Genomic DNA, 13653 nt, shown 5'->3' with positions numbered 1-13653 from the left:
TCTTGCAATTCAGGCTTTAGTTTGCACCTAATCACATGAAGTCTCACTCCTGTCTCCCACAATCACCAAGTCCCATTTTCTGTCATTGCTAGTCATTTTCCAGCCTCATCAAACTGCAAAGCATCCCTCCATCGGCGCGGCTTTCTGCTGCACTGCATTCCTTTCTCTCCGACGGTATCAGAAGTGGTTGGAGACGCAGTGGAAGTGACGCTTTAAATTAGCGTTTAGTTATCTGCTCTATCATTCACCTTCTTCCCATCATAGATATATTAACAGTCCTTATAAAAAACGCATTCCAGATGAATTAATGTAGCTTATTTATTCTGAGAATGTGCCATACATATTCTTTCAGACACATTTTTTTGGACAGATGAGGGAAGTGCAGAGCGACATTTTCTTTCTTTTGGTTAAAGTAGATTTTGTTTTTTGAAAATCGGCACAATGGAGTGTTATTATTATAATATCATATAGAGACTTTTTGGGGGATATTCTCTGAATGAGGACAGACATTCATATGAACATAAACAGTCGCAGGTCCTGAGCAATGTCACACTCACTTACACGGGTCGATAACATACACACATACAGTAGTGTGTCACTGCTGATGCAGAAAAATCAAGTAGTTTTTACCTTTTTTTTAAAAATGGCATGGTTATATGTATATGCACTGATGAGCTTCAGCTTCAGGCTCTTGGCAACCCAATCTGTAATTTCAAAATACATGCGAGTCGATGAGAAAACAGGCTTTGTCCTCTATATCTTGAAAAAACAACATCCTGCACACATTATTCAGGCCACCAAAGTGATTACAGAGGTTTGATGGACATGTTATACAGTGGTTTTAGCTAGAAAAGCTCCTACAGCCCTATAATGGGTTACAAAGAGGACCGTTGCTTTGAACTCCAATGCAGTAATGTCCGCTTCCCACAAGTCACTTATTGGTAATGGGATTGGCATTTTGTTCGTGTCTTTTTAGGGAATTATAATCCCTCAGGAGTTATTTTTTTCTTAACTTGCTTCACTGGACATCATGAATCAGTCTTTGGGGAAATACAACAGATACTGTATGCTGCGTTATTGTGACAGCTGCATTTTTTTTTTTGTTTGAGTTTCCTAGAAGCTTGCAGAATAACACGGCTTTTGTAGCTCAGGCAAGTTTTTGTTATTACATTTGGGTCTCAAAGAAATCCCCGTACACTCGCGTGACGTGAGATGGCAGGTTCCAGAGCGATTGCTATGAGCAGGTTTTTTTTGTCAGCCAAGTTTGCAAATACTGACGGTCCAGAGTCGAGTCGAGGCTCCACCGTTCTCCGGTTAGGTGTTCATGTTTTTTTTTGTTCATCGGTGGTTTAGACGGCACCTATCCTGTGATGGGGTACTTGTAGAGTCTGTAGGTTCGGGCAGGTGAAGTAAGGAGCAGGGAGGAAACAAGTTGCGATCCCGTTGGAGGCGAACGGCAGCGTTGGCCCGTAGAAAACCTCCTCCTTCCCCTCTGAGCTCAGATCCAGCACCTGGAACGAGGAAACATATTTAATAATATATGGTTATCCCTCATAAAACTGCCTTCACTGAAGAGCAGGAAAAGGACGTTAGACAAATAAGTTATCACCATGAAATTCAAACCATGCTCTTCGCCACCCTACAGTCACATTCTGGTAACTGAAATATTTGAAAATCAATCCATTTTTTATGCCTCCGAGACAGCCGTGGCCAGAGGCATTATGTTTTAGGGATGTCCGTCCGTATGTGAATATCTCAGGAACGCCTGGAGGGAGCTTCTTAAAATTTGCCACAAACGTCAACTTGGACTCAAGAATGAACTGATTCGATTTCGGTGGTCAAAGGTCAAGGTCACCGTGACCTCACGTCCAACCCATTCTCGTGATTTCTCGAGAAAGCCTTGATCGAATTTCTTCAAATTTGGCACCAACGTCCCCTGGGACTCGAGGATGAACTGATTAGATTTTGGTGGTCAAAGATCACCGTGACCTCACGTCCGTCCCATTCTCGTGAACGTGATATCACAGGAACGCCTAGAGCGAATTTCTTCACATTTGGCACAGACGTCCACTTGGACTCAAGGATGAACTGATTAGAATTTGGAGGTCAAAGGTCACTGTGACCTCATATAACACGTTTTTGGCCATCATTTAAGAATTCATATGCTAATTATGACAATTTCACACAAATGTCCAATAGAATAAAACGATGAAGTGATGACATTTTGGACAGACATGGATGTAAACTACAACTTGACTGGTTGGCGGAGGTATACAACTGCGAGGTGGTTATTCTAGTTTTATAAAACATGAATTATTTTTAGGGCTGTCAAAGTTAATATGATTTTAACGGCACTGAGTTCTTTACCGCATTAACGTAATTTGCGATTTTTCGGTTGGTTAATGTTAAAGCTAGAATAAAAATACTGGTATCATAGGAAACTAGAAAACCTAAGGAAGGAGGCTAAATAACTCTCCAAACTTATGCTAAATACTGGTGTGGAAAAACTGGAATTTTCAAAGAGGTCCCTTGACCTCTGACCTCCAGATATGTGAATGAAAATGGGTCCTCTTTACAGACATGCCCACTTTATGTTAATCACATGCAGTTTGGGGCAAGTCATAGTCAAGTCAGCACACTGACACACTGACAGCTGTTGTTGTCTGTTGGGCTGCAGTTGGCCATGTTATGATTTGAGCATATATTTTTATGCTAAATGCAGTACCTGTGAGGGTTTCTGGACAATATCTGTCATTGTTTTGTGTTGTTAATTGATTTCTAATAATAAATATATACAACATTTGCATAAAGCAGCATATTTGCTCGATCTCATGTTGATAAGAGTATTAAATACTTGAAAAATCTCCCTTTAAGGTACATTTTGAACAGATAACTGTGGACAATCATACGATTAATCATGATTAAATATTTGAATCAATTGACAGCCCTAATTTAATCCAATACAATATTTAAGACAGCTATTGAAGGCAGCATTAAAACAAGACACCTGTTACAGACATCTTCACTGCTGTTTTTTATTTATTCATAACTCTTCATGTGTAGGTTCAGGCTGTCAGACACTTATTCTTCCCAGAAACGGTCTGAGCTCTGTCTCATTGTTTAACTATACAAGACGTATGGTCTCATTCAATTCAATGGCTATTTTATAGTCCGTGTGCTGCCGTTTCACGTCACCGTGTGAACAGCATATTATCAATAGAATACCTGAATTCATCTCACTTCATCTGATAAGCGTCACCACTGTTCTGAGGGCTAAATCAAAAAGCCTCATCTCTCACCTGAATGCATGCCAGAGGCTCGTTGGTCCAAATGGAGTATCCTCCAACCACATAGATCCTGTCATCGTGGACGGCTACTCCGGACTCATTTTGACCTGGGGAGGACAGAGACGACACAATGCTTCACTGTGCCGAGCAGAGGGCATTCTGACAATATGACTTCCACGTCCCCCCGGGGGAGGCAGAGAGAGAGAGAGAGAGATAAATGGAGAAAGATGGGGCAAGGGCAGGAGTGTACAGGAGAGCCGAGATTGAGCTGCGGTTCACTTTCCCGTGACTTTGTCTTAAACTTTTGCGGATATCATAGGAGGAGAGAACAAAAGAGGAAAGTCATACGGGAGTAGAGGAGAAGGGAGGAATAGTAAAGTCACCTGAACTTTAAACCCTGTCAGCCTTCATTGAAGACATGAAATGAGAGAGTACGACCACATCCTAAAGTATATACAGGATAGACTGTGTCTCTAGTGCCTTTGGGTCCGTGCTGGTGGAGGTGGTACTCCATCCCACCTCCACCAGCCTGGAGGCTATAGATGCAATATGCCCACAGGTCCACAGTAGAGATATATGTTGTTGTTGTTTTTTTTATCATTTATCATCCTACCGCCTACATACGACAAGCGGGGAGGCATTATATGTTGTGTTTTTATCTAATGAGAGGAGGACACAGTAGAAAGCTTTACTCAACATGTATCTAAGCACCACATACACTACATCATTGGAATTAAAAAATACACTGTGTTTGAGATAAATTAGCATCAAAACCCCAATATTTCTCTGTAACATTAAATATTCATGACTAAATGAGCTACAATCAAAGTTTGAAAAAATATGTATTAAGACTAAAACTATGAAACTCAACTTTTATCGGGAGTAGTGGCTAGAAGGGAGCCAGCAAACTGGGGAAACTCTTACGAGATTGTTAAGGTTAAGCAACTACCGTTAAAGTGGCAGTAGGCAGAATGTTTTTGGTATCATTGGGCAAAAATTCTATAATAACCTTTCAGCATATTGTAATTCAATTGTTCTAGACTTCTGCACCTCTTCATAGCTCTGTTTTCAGGCTTTAAAAAAAATCTAGCCCGAGCATTCCTATTGGCTGTTCTTCCAACGGAGGCAGCTGTCAATCACTCGCTAACTCCGATCAAACGGTCAAACTAGGCAGCGCTGATCAAATATGAATCAATATTCTGTTACTGTAATGCCTATTTCTCTCCTCAAATGTTGTCAGAATCATCTTGTAGTGTACTGTTTAGCTGTAAAATGAGAAAGTTTTGCTCCGGCTGGTGGGCGGTGCTCGTTATTTCCTCAACTGATCTCAACATGGCTGCTACGGTCACAAACTTTTTGGCCTTCTGCGTGGGCGATGAGCTCAACGCTGCAGTGCAGCAGCCTCGGCGGCTAATTTCGGTTAGCAGAGGGCTAAGCTAAACTATTTGCAATGTTTTCTCTCCAGTTCTGAAACACTTCGTCGATATTGTAGCTCTCTAGAGCCTCGAATCACAGTTTGTCATCTCAAATGTATGGAATATCGATTCTGGCACCCAGCAACAAATCAAGATGTCATTTTCGATGTACTCAGAGGTGATTCGTGTTTGCCTCCTGCTTTTTCTTTGTTTTACCTCAGGCTAACACCGTGACGTAATCATGACGTTGGCTTTAAAAGGGTCTCTAGCTTCATATTTAGCAGACATGAGGGTGATATCAATCTCCTCATCTAACTCTCAGCACGAAAGTGAATAAGTGCATGTCAAACTTCCTTTAAATGAGTATATGTTGCATAGAAGTCTTACCAAGGCAGCTATTTTTGTAGTGTGATGTTCAACATTAAATGGAAATAACACATGCCGACCAGAGGGTTGACCAAGGGTTAACTATCAGCTGATTAATCATTCCCAGTATCAAATCAGAAGCGTATGCATGGTCACATCATGGTGTGTGGTTTCTTCACTTTGCCCACCCGTGAGGAGGCTGAAGGAGCAGCGTGTCCACTGGTCCAGGTCCATGTTGTAGGAGTCGATGTGGCGGACCAAGATGCGGTCGTTGTTGTAGTCCAGGTCGTTCCCTCCCAGCACGTAGAGCTGCCTCCTCACCGCCGCCATGACGTGGTAAACTCGCCTCTGCAACATGGGACTGCGGGCCAACCACTGGTCCTGAAAAGGAGGCAGCGGAGGAAGAGGTGGTGGAGGTGGTGGGGGTGGTGGTGGAGAATGGATTAGGGGGAAAAGCAGATGGAGGGGAAGAAAAGAAGGATTCGATGCAGATGAGAGGCAGGTGAGATGTAGCAAGGAGAGGGAGGGAGAGAGTAACGGAGAGGGTGGGAAGGGAAGGAGGATGAATAAGAAGATTAATATTTAAGCATATCCATGCATGGGTAATTGATGTATGCTCAGTGCTAGATAAATAACGTGACACTGGAGCTCTGGTTTGTACTAATGACTTCCCTCCCTATTTCTAATCATATGTTTCAGCCACTCCATTTTACACCGAGGATCCCTGCTCATTTCACTAAGTGTGTCGAAGCTTATTTTGTGTCAGTGTGTGTGTGTTTGATTGAGGCAGAGAATGAGAGTGTGTGTGCGTGTGTGTGTGTGTGTCTGCTGGGAGCTGACGGGTGGCCATCTGTTGAGGGTAGAGTGGGTGGGGGGTTGCTGTTGCTCTGGCAGGTGAATGTAGATTCATGGTGAATACAAATGAGACTCTCTCCCCTCTCTCTTTCGCTCGCTTTCTTCGTCCCCGCGCTTCCACGCCAACGTGTACAAACACAGGCCCATATGGATGCGCACCTTACACATATACACACACTGCATACCTCCATACTATATACACCAAGATCCAGCCCCCTTTAACAGCTGCCTCATATACAAACACAAACACAAGAAGCTGCAGCTCGATACATTCCACTACAGTTAGCTGTGCAAATACAGAAATGATATTTAATTCACATCCGTGATGCACTGAAGACTGCAACAGAATACATGCATATGTGTATCTATGATTGTTGACTTTGTATTTAGGATATAAGGTAGGTTGTAACCTCGTAGAGGTAATATTGAGAGGATTTACATTTAAGGACTAGTACCAATGTTTTTGTAACATGAATAATTTACTACAAATACATTACTTTACTGTGGATCATGTTCTAAAGTAAACTGTAGAGTTTCACATCTTTTTATCTAGTCTTCCTATTTTTCACGACGCCATTGGTTTCTATTAATTTCCATATGGTGTGAAAATCAATTAGCAGACTCTTGACACCTGCCTGTTGTTTAATCCATCACAGCGACACATTATGTCTGCATTCATTCTCTGGAAAAAAAGGACATTATTGTTGCATTGATGCTGTAAAAGTATTCACTGCATCACCTCCCAACAATAATATCACTCTGACAAAAAATGAATGCAGACCTAACATTAACTGTCAAGCCATTTTGTTTTGTTTATACAGACCCAAATCTTGACTGTCTTGCCTGTCTTAGAAGCCTTTACAATGTGAACACTATGAGGATGCCCTTTATCCTTAAACCCTTATTCAGATGAGGAAAGACGAGGAAGCGAATCTGACAACTGACTGCACGGAACTGAATTAGCGTGGGAGTTTCTGGCACAAATTCACCTACTTGCAAGGTGCGTGGAGAAGGGAAAGCAGTTTTAAAGGGGTCAAAACTATAGCAACACTTTTAGTATTGAGAACATCAGACCAGACACTGATGACTGGTAGCACCGCTGCTCGAAACGTCTGTGGAATGCAGGAAGAAACAATTTGTCTTGATCATTACTCCTGATTTCAGACCCTGATGATGACCACAAGCCCAAACACGTTGGTCTGACAGTAAAGTTGTTCTTGAAAACACAAGTGTTGCTGGAGTTTTGATCCATTATGTATAGAACTGAATCAACGGGCTGCGTGGAAGATAATAAAAATACATTTAAACCTTTATTAATTCTTTGGCCACTTGGTGGCAGCGCAACAAGCTATAAACACGATACTGACATATTTTTTTACTAGCTGATATGGCAAAAATGTTAGCAGACAGTTATCTATACACAACCAGCAGATATGTTAAGACTAATATCCACTCTCTTTTAGCTCTGTTTTGGTCTCTACCAACTCCTGAGGGAAATATCTGCCTCCTTAGCTGCTAAAAAAAGCTGCTGCTGCTGGAAACGGTGCTGATGAGAGCAGTGAGACTGAACCAAACCATTAAAGCTATGGTTTATGCTCGCCGTAGTTACAAGGGTGCGCAAGCCTAAAATGACGCCATCACGTATTGTGCATGAAGCGCCTTGAATTTTTGTAACTATGCGCCCGCTGCGCGCAGGGCTTTTCAAACATGAATGCCACAATGAGATAAAAGCAAATAACTTAAATTATGAAGTAAAATAATGCATTAGAAAGACGGTCAATTATTTTTTAAAGGCTTTAAAAGCGGGAGATCTTAGAAATCTACAAATATTTTGCCGGTCTAATCAAATTGTTTCTAAGATATTAAACCTTTCAACCTTTGTTTCATTATAATACATTTAATATTTGACACCTTTCTTTACAGGTGTTGTATAAAGGTGATAAAGTATGTCCATGAGGCACTGAGGAGTTTGGTTTATGCCGTTTTGCCGCTAACATTCGTTGACTTCTTGCTTCTTCACAGAATATTATTTGTATTCAGAGATTACTGGAACGAACAGCCCATTGAGCATAAGCACCTTTGTGCATACTCGTGACTTGCGCGCCATCTGCGGTGCCAGCACGAGTATAAACAGAGCTTGAAGTTGCAGGCCGTAAAACCAAAACAATGAGCTGAAAGACGCTAAAAAGCTCCATAGAACTGACGGGAACTGTAGAGTTTGATGATGAATCTCTGTGGGTCCATCACTAAGAGCGACACCTTTCACACTACAAAGTCATTTCATCCATTCATTCATTAATATGAAAATATTGATTCAAGCAGCTTTAAAAATATGAAACTCTACAGTATGATTTGGAATATGGTCAGCAGTAATATAATATACGAAGTATAATTAGGATAAAATACACAAAATCTCTGATATGCTCTCGTAAGCACTTCCAGAACTGTATTGTTTAATACAGTAAAAGACCTCATCACTTCACAGTTACCTGGTCTGGGTCGTACACCATCAGTCGGTTCTGGTACTGAGCTGTGTTTGTCACCCCACCTGGAACACAAAGGAACAACACCGTTGGCTTTTATCAGACAGCCAAAGATTTTGGTAAAATGTGCATAAAGCAGTTTATATCTGGACTACATGTTAAGAGTGTGTCTATGCATGTATATTAATGTGTAGAATCAAGGTAGACGTGATGCATATGTGAGAGTGTTTGAGTATCTTGAGTCCGTCTTCCTTCTCGCTGTATACCTGAGACCCAGAGCAGGTTGTCAGCCACACAGCCGGCGTGGCAGGACAGTGAGCGGTCGAAGGGTTGGACAAACATCCATTTGTTCCTCTTGGGACAGTAGCGCTCCACAGAGGGCAGCACCTGCCTCAGCTCGTTCCTGCCCCCCACCGCGTACAGATACTGACCCAGCACGCCCAGGACAAAGTGTTCTCTGCAGGCCTTCATGGGGGCTATCTCAGTCCAACAGTTTCCCCTGGAGTCGTATCGACAAGCAGTCCTTACAGCACACGTCCTCCCGGTGGCGTGCTCCACCTCCCCGCCCACAACAAACAGGAAGTTCCCCATTACAGCCACGCAGTGGTGGCTGCGCCCGGTGGGCATGTGCGCCAGCTCGCTCCAGTTCGACCCGCCGGCGACGCGTACGTGCTCCTGCGCGGCCGGGTTGAAGTACCGCAGCTCTCTGACTCTGCTCACCTCCCGCTTCCGCCCGCCAATTATATAGAGGGTGAGAGACTGGAATCGGGGCCGGGTGCGGGCCGACTGGCGGAGGGGCTGGGCGAAGGTGGCGTGGTGGTAGTCCAGGGCCTCCTCCACGAGGGAAGCAGCAGTAGGGCTGGACTGGACCAGAGAGTGGCTACGGGCGAGGTGGTGCAGTGTGGGGACGTCCATCAGGCCGTAGCGGACGTGTTGGAGTAGATCCTCAGTGTACTGGTAGCGGCAGTCGTGTTCCAGCCACAGAACGACCAACTGGAGGCAGATCAAGTAGAGAAGAATTGTATGAGTGATGGACTCTATCAAGTCGTCCCCACCTTCACTACATAGTTTACGTTAAAGCTTGAGTTGTTAGTGTTCTCCAAAAAAAGTGATGCCGACTTGCTAGATTTAGGGACTTTTGGAGCTAGTGCTGCTACTTTCATTAGAAAAGAGTTGGCAACAATGGGTTGGGTTTTTCAGTTGGATAATTTTTAAAATGTGGGGTACTCTTGCTGGTTTCTTAAGATTACCAACCTTAGCTTGAAATGTGTCATATAAAGCTATCTTATAATATATCTCAAATTCAGTATTACACTTTAATTGGGCCCAGTTCACTCATTAAGTGGCAATATTAAATGTTTGCTTCTTCATTAAAAAAATAGTGACAAGAATATTCATCCTTTTGTTGTTTGCCAATAAATTGGAAATTGCTAATAACATTTTAAATGTACAATTTGATGGATATATCAAAATAATTGTTGCTTAATGGCTTAAATTGGTGTACACTGTCTTAAATTCTTTGTACTTTGCTTCTTTTAGTTGAACCAAATCAATATTGTTTTTTCTAAGCCAAGGGGAGGGTCTGACGAAAATATTAATAACTCTCTTTTTTTTAATTTTAAACATAAGGTTCATCCCATAGACTGTGTATATAGATGGACAACGCGTCTCCACTTCCTCCCACTGTACAGAAGTGAAGCCAAAATATCCCGGATACGAGAGCTGCCATCTTGAGATTTTGACGTCATTTGGAGCCGTCATTACTGTCTGCGCCGTAGTGATCGAGCGGTGGAGCTGCGGTATCGAGGTCACCCGCCCGAACCAATCGCGAGCCAAGCACAGACGCAGCTTGTCAACGTGAGAGACTCACAGCCGTCAATCGTGACATCTCACCCCGTTTTTACAGCATCAAATAACGAATTAAAACCAAACTAATCAGAAAAGAGAACGCTTGAACATACATCAGCGTGATAGGAACTACCTAAAATGTAGTTTAGGAAAAATTTGATGTGTACTTTTACTTTTTAGTTTGGCCCATGTCCCATCCGCTAACATAGAGGAGGAGGGATTTATGAGCTATACTGCAGCCAGCCACCAGGGGGCGATTTAGATGTTTTGGCTTCACTTTTGGGGAGCTGTCATGTCGTCCATTTTTACTGTATATATTGTCAATAGTTCAGCCTCATCCCTACCCAAAAGCTTTTCATACAGTCTCTTAAAAGTGGGGTAGGAAGAAAGAAGAAGTTAGGTTAAGAACCGAGAGAAGGAGCAAAGAATAAAGGTTGCGAGAGGAAAGTAAAAGGAAGTAAGAGAACATGAAGTCAGTATGAAAAGAAAGAAAGATTAGAAAAAAGTAAAAGGCAATAGGAGAAAAACTGAAAAAAATTAGCGTAGGATTGCTAATCATAATTATTTTTCTAGACACTTGTGCTGTTATGGCAAGACTGAGGCACGCCTGCACTGCATCCATACTTGCCAACACACACAAGTATTTATTAATCAGCAGCATTCAATATACAGACTGTAAATATCCACAGGCACCTTCCTTTGTTTAATGCAGGCGGACTGGGTTGCAGAGAATTTAATTGAACTCGAGAGCGGCGGAAGGTTATTTAGTTGCGACGAGGTGTGAATGTGGGCGAGATGACTGGAGATCACTGATCATTATCGGGGAAACAAAGCGCTTTTTTAACGTGATCTGTGCGGAGACGGAGAACTTAGTAAAGCAGACTAGTTTTTGGGGCTGGCAACGTAGGATGACTACGGACAAATCAGACAAATTTCACAGTATCACACCAGAAATCAAAACGGGGCATTCGGTGTATGATGTATAGACAAATGCTCAATGTGTTACTGAGCAGCTTTCCCTTTATTCCCCCTCCAATCCACTCTAGAGGTGTGAATATGCAAGAAACATGCAAGTCAGGATTGTCTTTTTTGTGGTATCTGTGCCACTCTCCTGTCTCTACCTCCCTCTCTCTATCGCTCACCCCGCCTCTCTCCTCCTCATTGCTCTGAAGTGACAGTATGTGTGTGCGTTTCTGAGTGTGTGTGTGTGTGTGTGTGTGTGTGTGTGTGTGTGTGTGTGTGTGTGTGTGTGCACTACGGCAGCTGACTGTGAAGGTCACGCTGCATCACGCAACTTCCTCAGGGCACAGAATAAATCAACTCCTTCTCCCTCCTTCCCCTACGCGCTGAAAGAGAAAGTGCGAGCGTGTGTGTGTGTGTGTGTGTGAGTGAAAGGGAGAGAGTTAGACCACAAAAGACAGAGAGAGAGAGAGAGAGGGTAAGAGATAGTGAGGGAGAGAGAGAGGTGAGGGGAGGGGGGGGCACAGAGAGGCAGAGCAAAGGATGGCAAGAAAGAAGAGAGAGAGGGGAGAAAAAACAAAGCCGGAGAAAATGTGATTTCCAGAGCGTGAGAGACTCTAAGAAAACTCTGAGTGACGATGATTGACTGCCAAGCTATATCGGTCCGGTATTGGCGTGCACACACCCCTCACCCCCCAACACCCCCACCCACCCTTTCGGACGACGGCCCCCGCTTGCCGTTCGCTTCCGTCTGATGCCCAAATTAACCTTCTGGGCGAAGTGAAGGAGGCCCAAAGCAGCCTAATCAGAGGCTGATTATGGCGGCGGCGGCTGGCTAAAGGGTCACGGTAATTGTGCCATCAGAGGCCTGATTGTTTTCAATCAGACGGGCGGCCGAGTGACAGCTGGGGGATTGGGGCCCTGATGGAGCCGCGGTGGGCCTAATCAGAGAGGAGAAGGGGAGAGAGAGAGACGGAGAGAGGGAGAGAGATGGGGGGGGGAGGGAGGCTGATTGGTGCAAATGAACAGTCAAAACAGTAAGTCTCCACCCCGCACTGCCGCTTCACTCCGCAATACCCGGCAGTTCGTGACACGCGCGCACACGGATGCACGGACTGACACACATGTGTCCGTCACACGTGCACACAGTCAAAAAACAGTCCTCATTAATACAAACAAACAGTGAGAGATGCAGCTGGCAGTGTTTAATTTGTTGTTTATTAGTCTGTGTGTGTGCTATGTATTGTGTCATGCATTTCTATCTATCTCTGTGTGTGTGTGTGTGTGTGTGTGTGTGTGTGTGTGTGTGTGTGTGTGTGTGTGTGTGTGTGTGTGTGTGTGTGTGTGTGTGTGGGTGTGGGTGTGTGTGTTATATACAGAATGGTCTGGTGCCAATTTGTTCACATTTACAAGCTGAGATGATTGAAGACTACACTTTAAACCTGCAGTAGGCAGAATGTGTTTGGCATCATTGGACAAAAACTCCATAATAACCTTTCAGCATATTGTAATTCAAGTGTTCTGAGAGGAAACTAGACTTCTGCACCTCCTCATGGCTCTGTTTTCAGGCTTTAAAACATCCAGCCCGTGATGGGAGACTTTGGCCAATCACAGGTCAGTTTAGAGAGACGGCTGTGCTCCGGCTGGTTGGCGGTGCTTGGTATTTCCTCAACTGATCTCAACATGGCTGCCGGGTCACAAACTTTCTCATTTTACAGCTAAACCGTACACTACAAGATGATTCTGAAAACATTTGAGGTGAGAAATAGGCATTACAGTAACAGAATATTGATTCATATTTGATCAGCGCTGCCTAGTTTGACTGTTTGATCGGAGTTTGCGAGTGATTGACATCTGCTCAGAGACGGCAGACTCCAGCTCGGCTCTGATTGGTTGTTTTCCTCCGGTCTGTGAAATCTTGCAGATGCCGTTAGGAGCACCAGAGGACACGTGATTTTTTTCAGATTACCTGTCTCATGCAATTCTGTCAGGATATAGTGATCGTTTTATAAAAATAACTTTTTTTTAAATCATATTTGCTCCATTTCTACCCACTGTAGCTCTAATACCGCATCCATCCCTTGCCTCTTCTTGCATGGAAAACCCATGACCACACACACACTCACTTCCCAGTACCTTCCATATCTCCTCCTCGCTCAGCGAGGTGAGGCGGTCGCTCTTCAGCACCTCCCTGAGGAGGCGGTAGGGCAGCTGCAGGGCCTCATCCTGCCTGCTCCGGCTCAGCTCAGACAGATGCTCCACCAGGAAGCCCACCACGGCCTCCTCTAAGGCGGGGAGGTGGAACAGGTCGGCCACGCGGTACAGCTCCAGGTAGTTCACGCTGCTCAGCTCCTGCAGGGTGAATACATAAACACACACAAACGAATGCACATAATCACCATACATGTTTTCTCAGTACTTACAAAAGATGACATCACC

The 13653-nt window shown here is 43.9% G+C and overlaps 1 protein-coding gene across 5 annotated transcripts in view; it reads right to left on the bottom strand.

Moving 5' to 3' along the window:
• Nucleotides 1–614: 614 nt before the first annotated feature.
• The window catches only part of klhl32 (kelch-like family member 32), a 37122-nt gene continuing 24083 nt past the window's right edge, over nucleotides 615–13653 (bottom strand). For 3 of the 5 annotated variants that reach the window (XM_074654677.1, XM_074654679.1, XM_074654678.1), the window contains exons 6-11: nucleotides 13351–13566; nucleotides 8673–9399; nucleotides 8413–8471; nucleotides 5257–5449; nucleotides 3300–3394; nucleotides 615–1511 (exon numbers count right to left, since the gene is read on the bottom strand). In XM_074654677.1, the coding sequence (XP_074510778.1) occupies nucleotides 1350–1511; nucleotides 3300–3394; nucleotides 5257–5449; nucleotides 8413–8471; nucleotides 8673–9399; nucleotides 13351–13566 (1452 nt within the window). In that variant the 3' untranslated portion in view covers nucleotides 615–1349. Of the gene's footprint in view, nucleotides 1512–3299; nucleotides 3395–5256; nucleotides 5450–8412; nucleotides 8472–8672; nucleotides 9400–13350; nucleotides 13567–13653 lie in introns of those variants that run through there. The other 2 variants (XM_074654680.1, XR_012596394.1) reach the window with 2 other exon arrangements.

This window comes from Sebastes fasciatus, chromosome 12, assembly GCF_043250625.1.
Source record: "Sebastes fasciatus isolate fSebFas1 chromosome 12, fSebFas1.pri, whole genome shotgun sequence".
Lineage (NCBI taxonomy): Eukaryota > Metazoa > Chordata > Actinopteri > Perciformes > Sebastidae > Sebastes > Sebastes fasciatus.
Note: the sequence above shows the minus strand (reverse complement) of the source record. Positions and strands in the feature narration are given on the sequence as shown.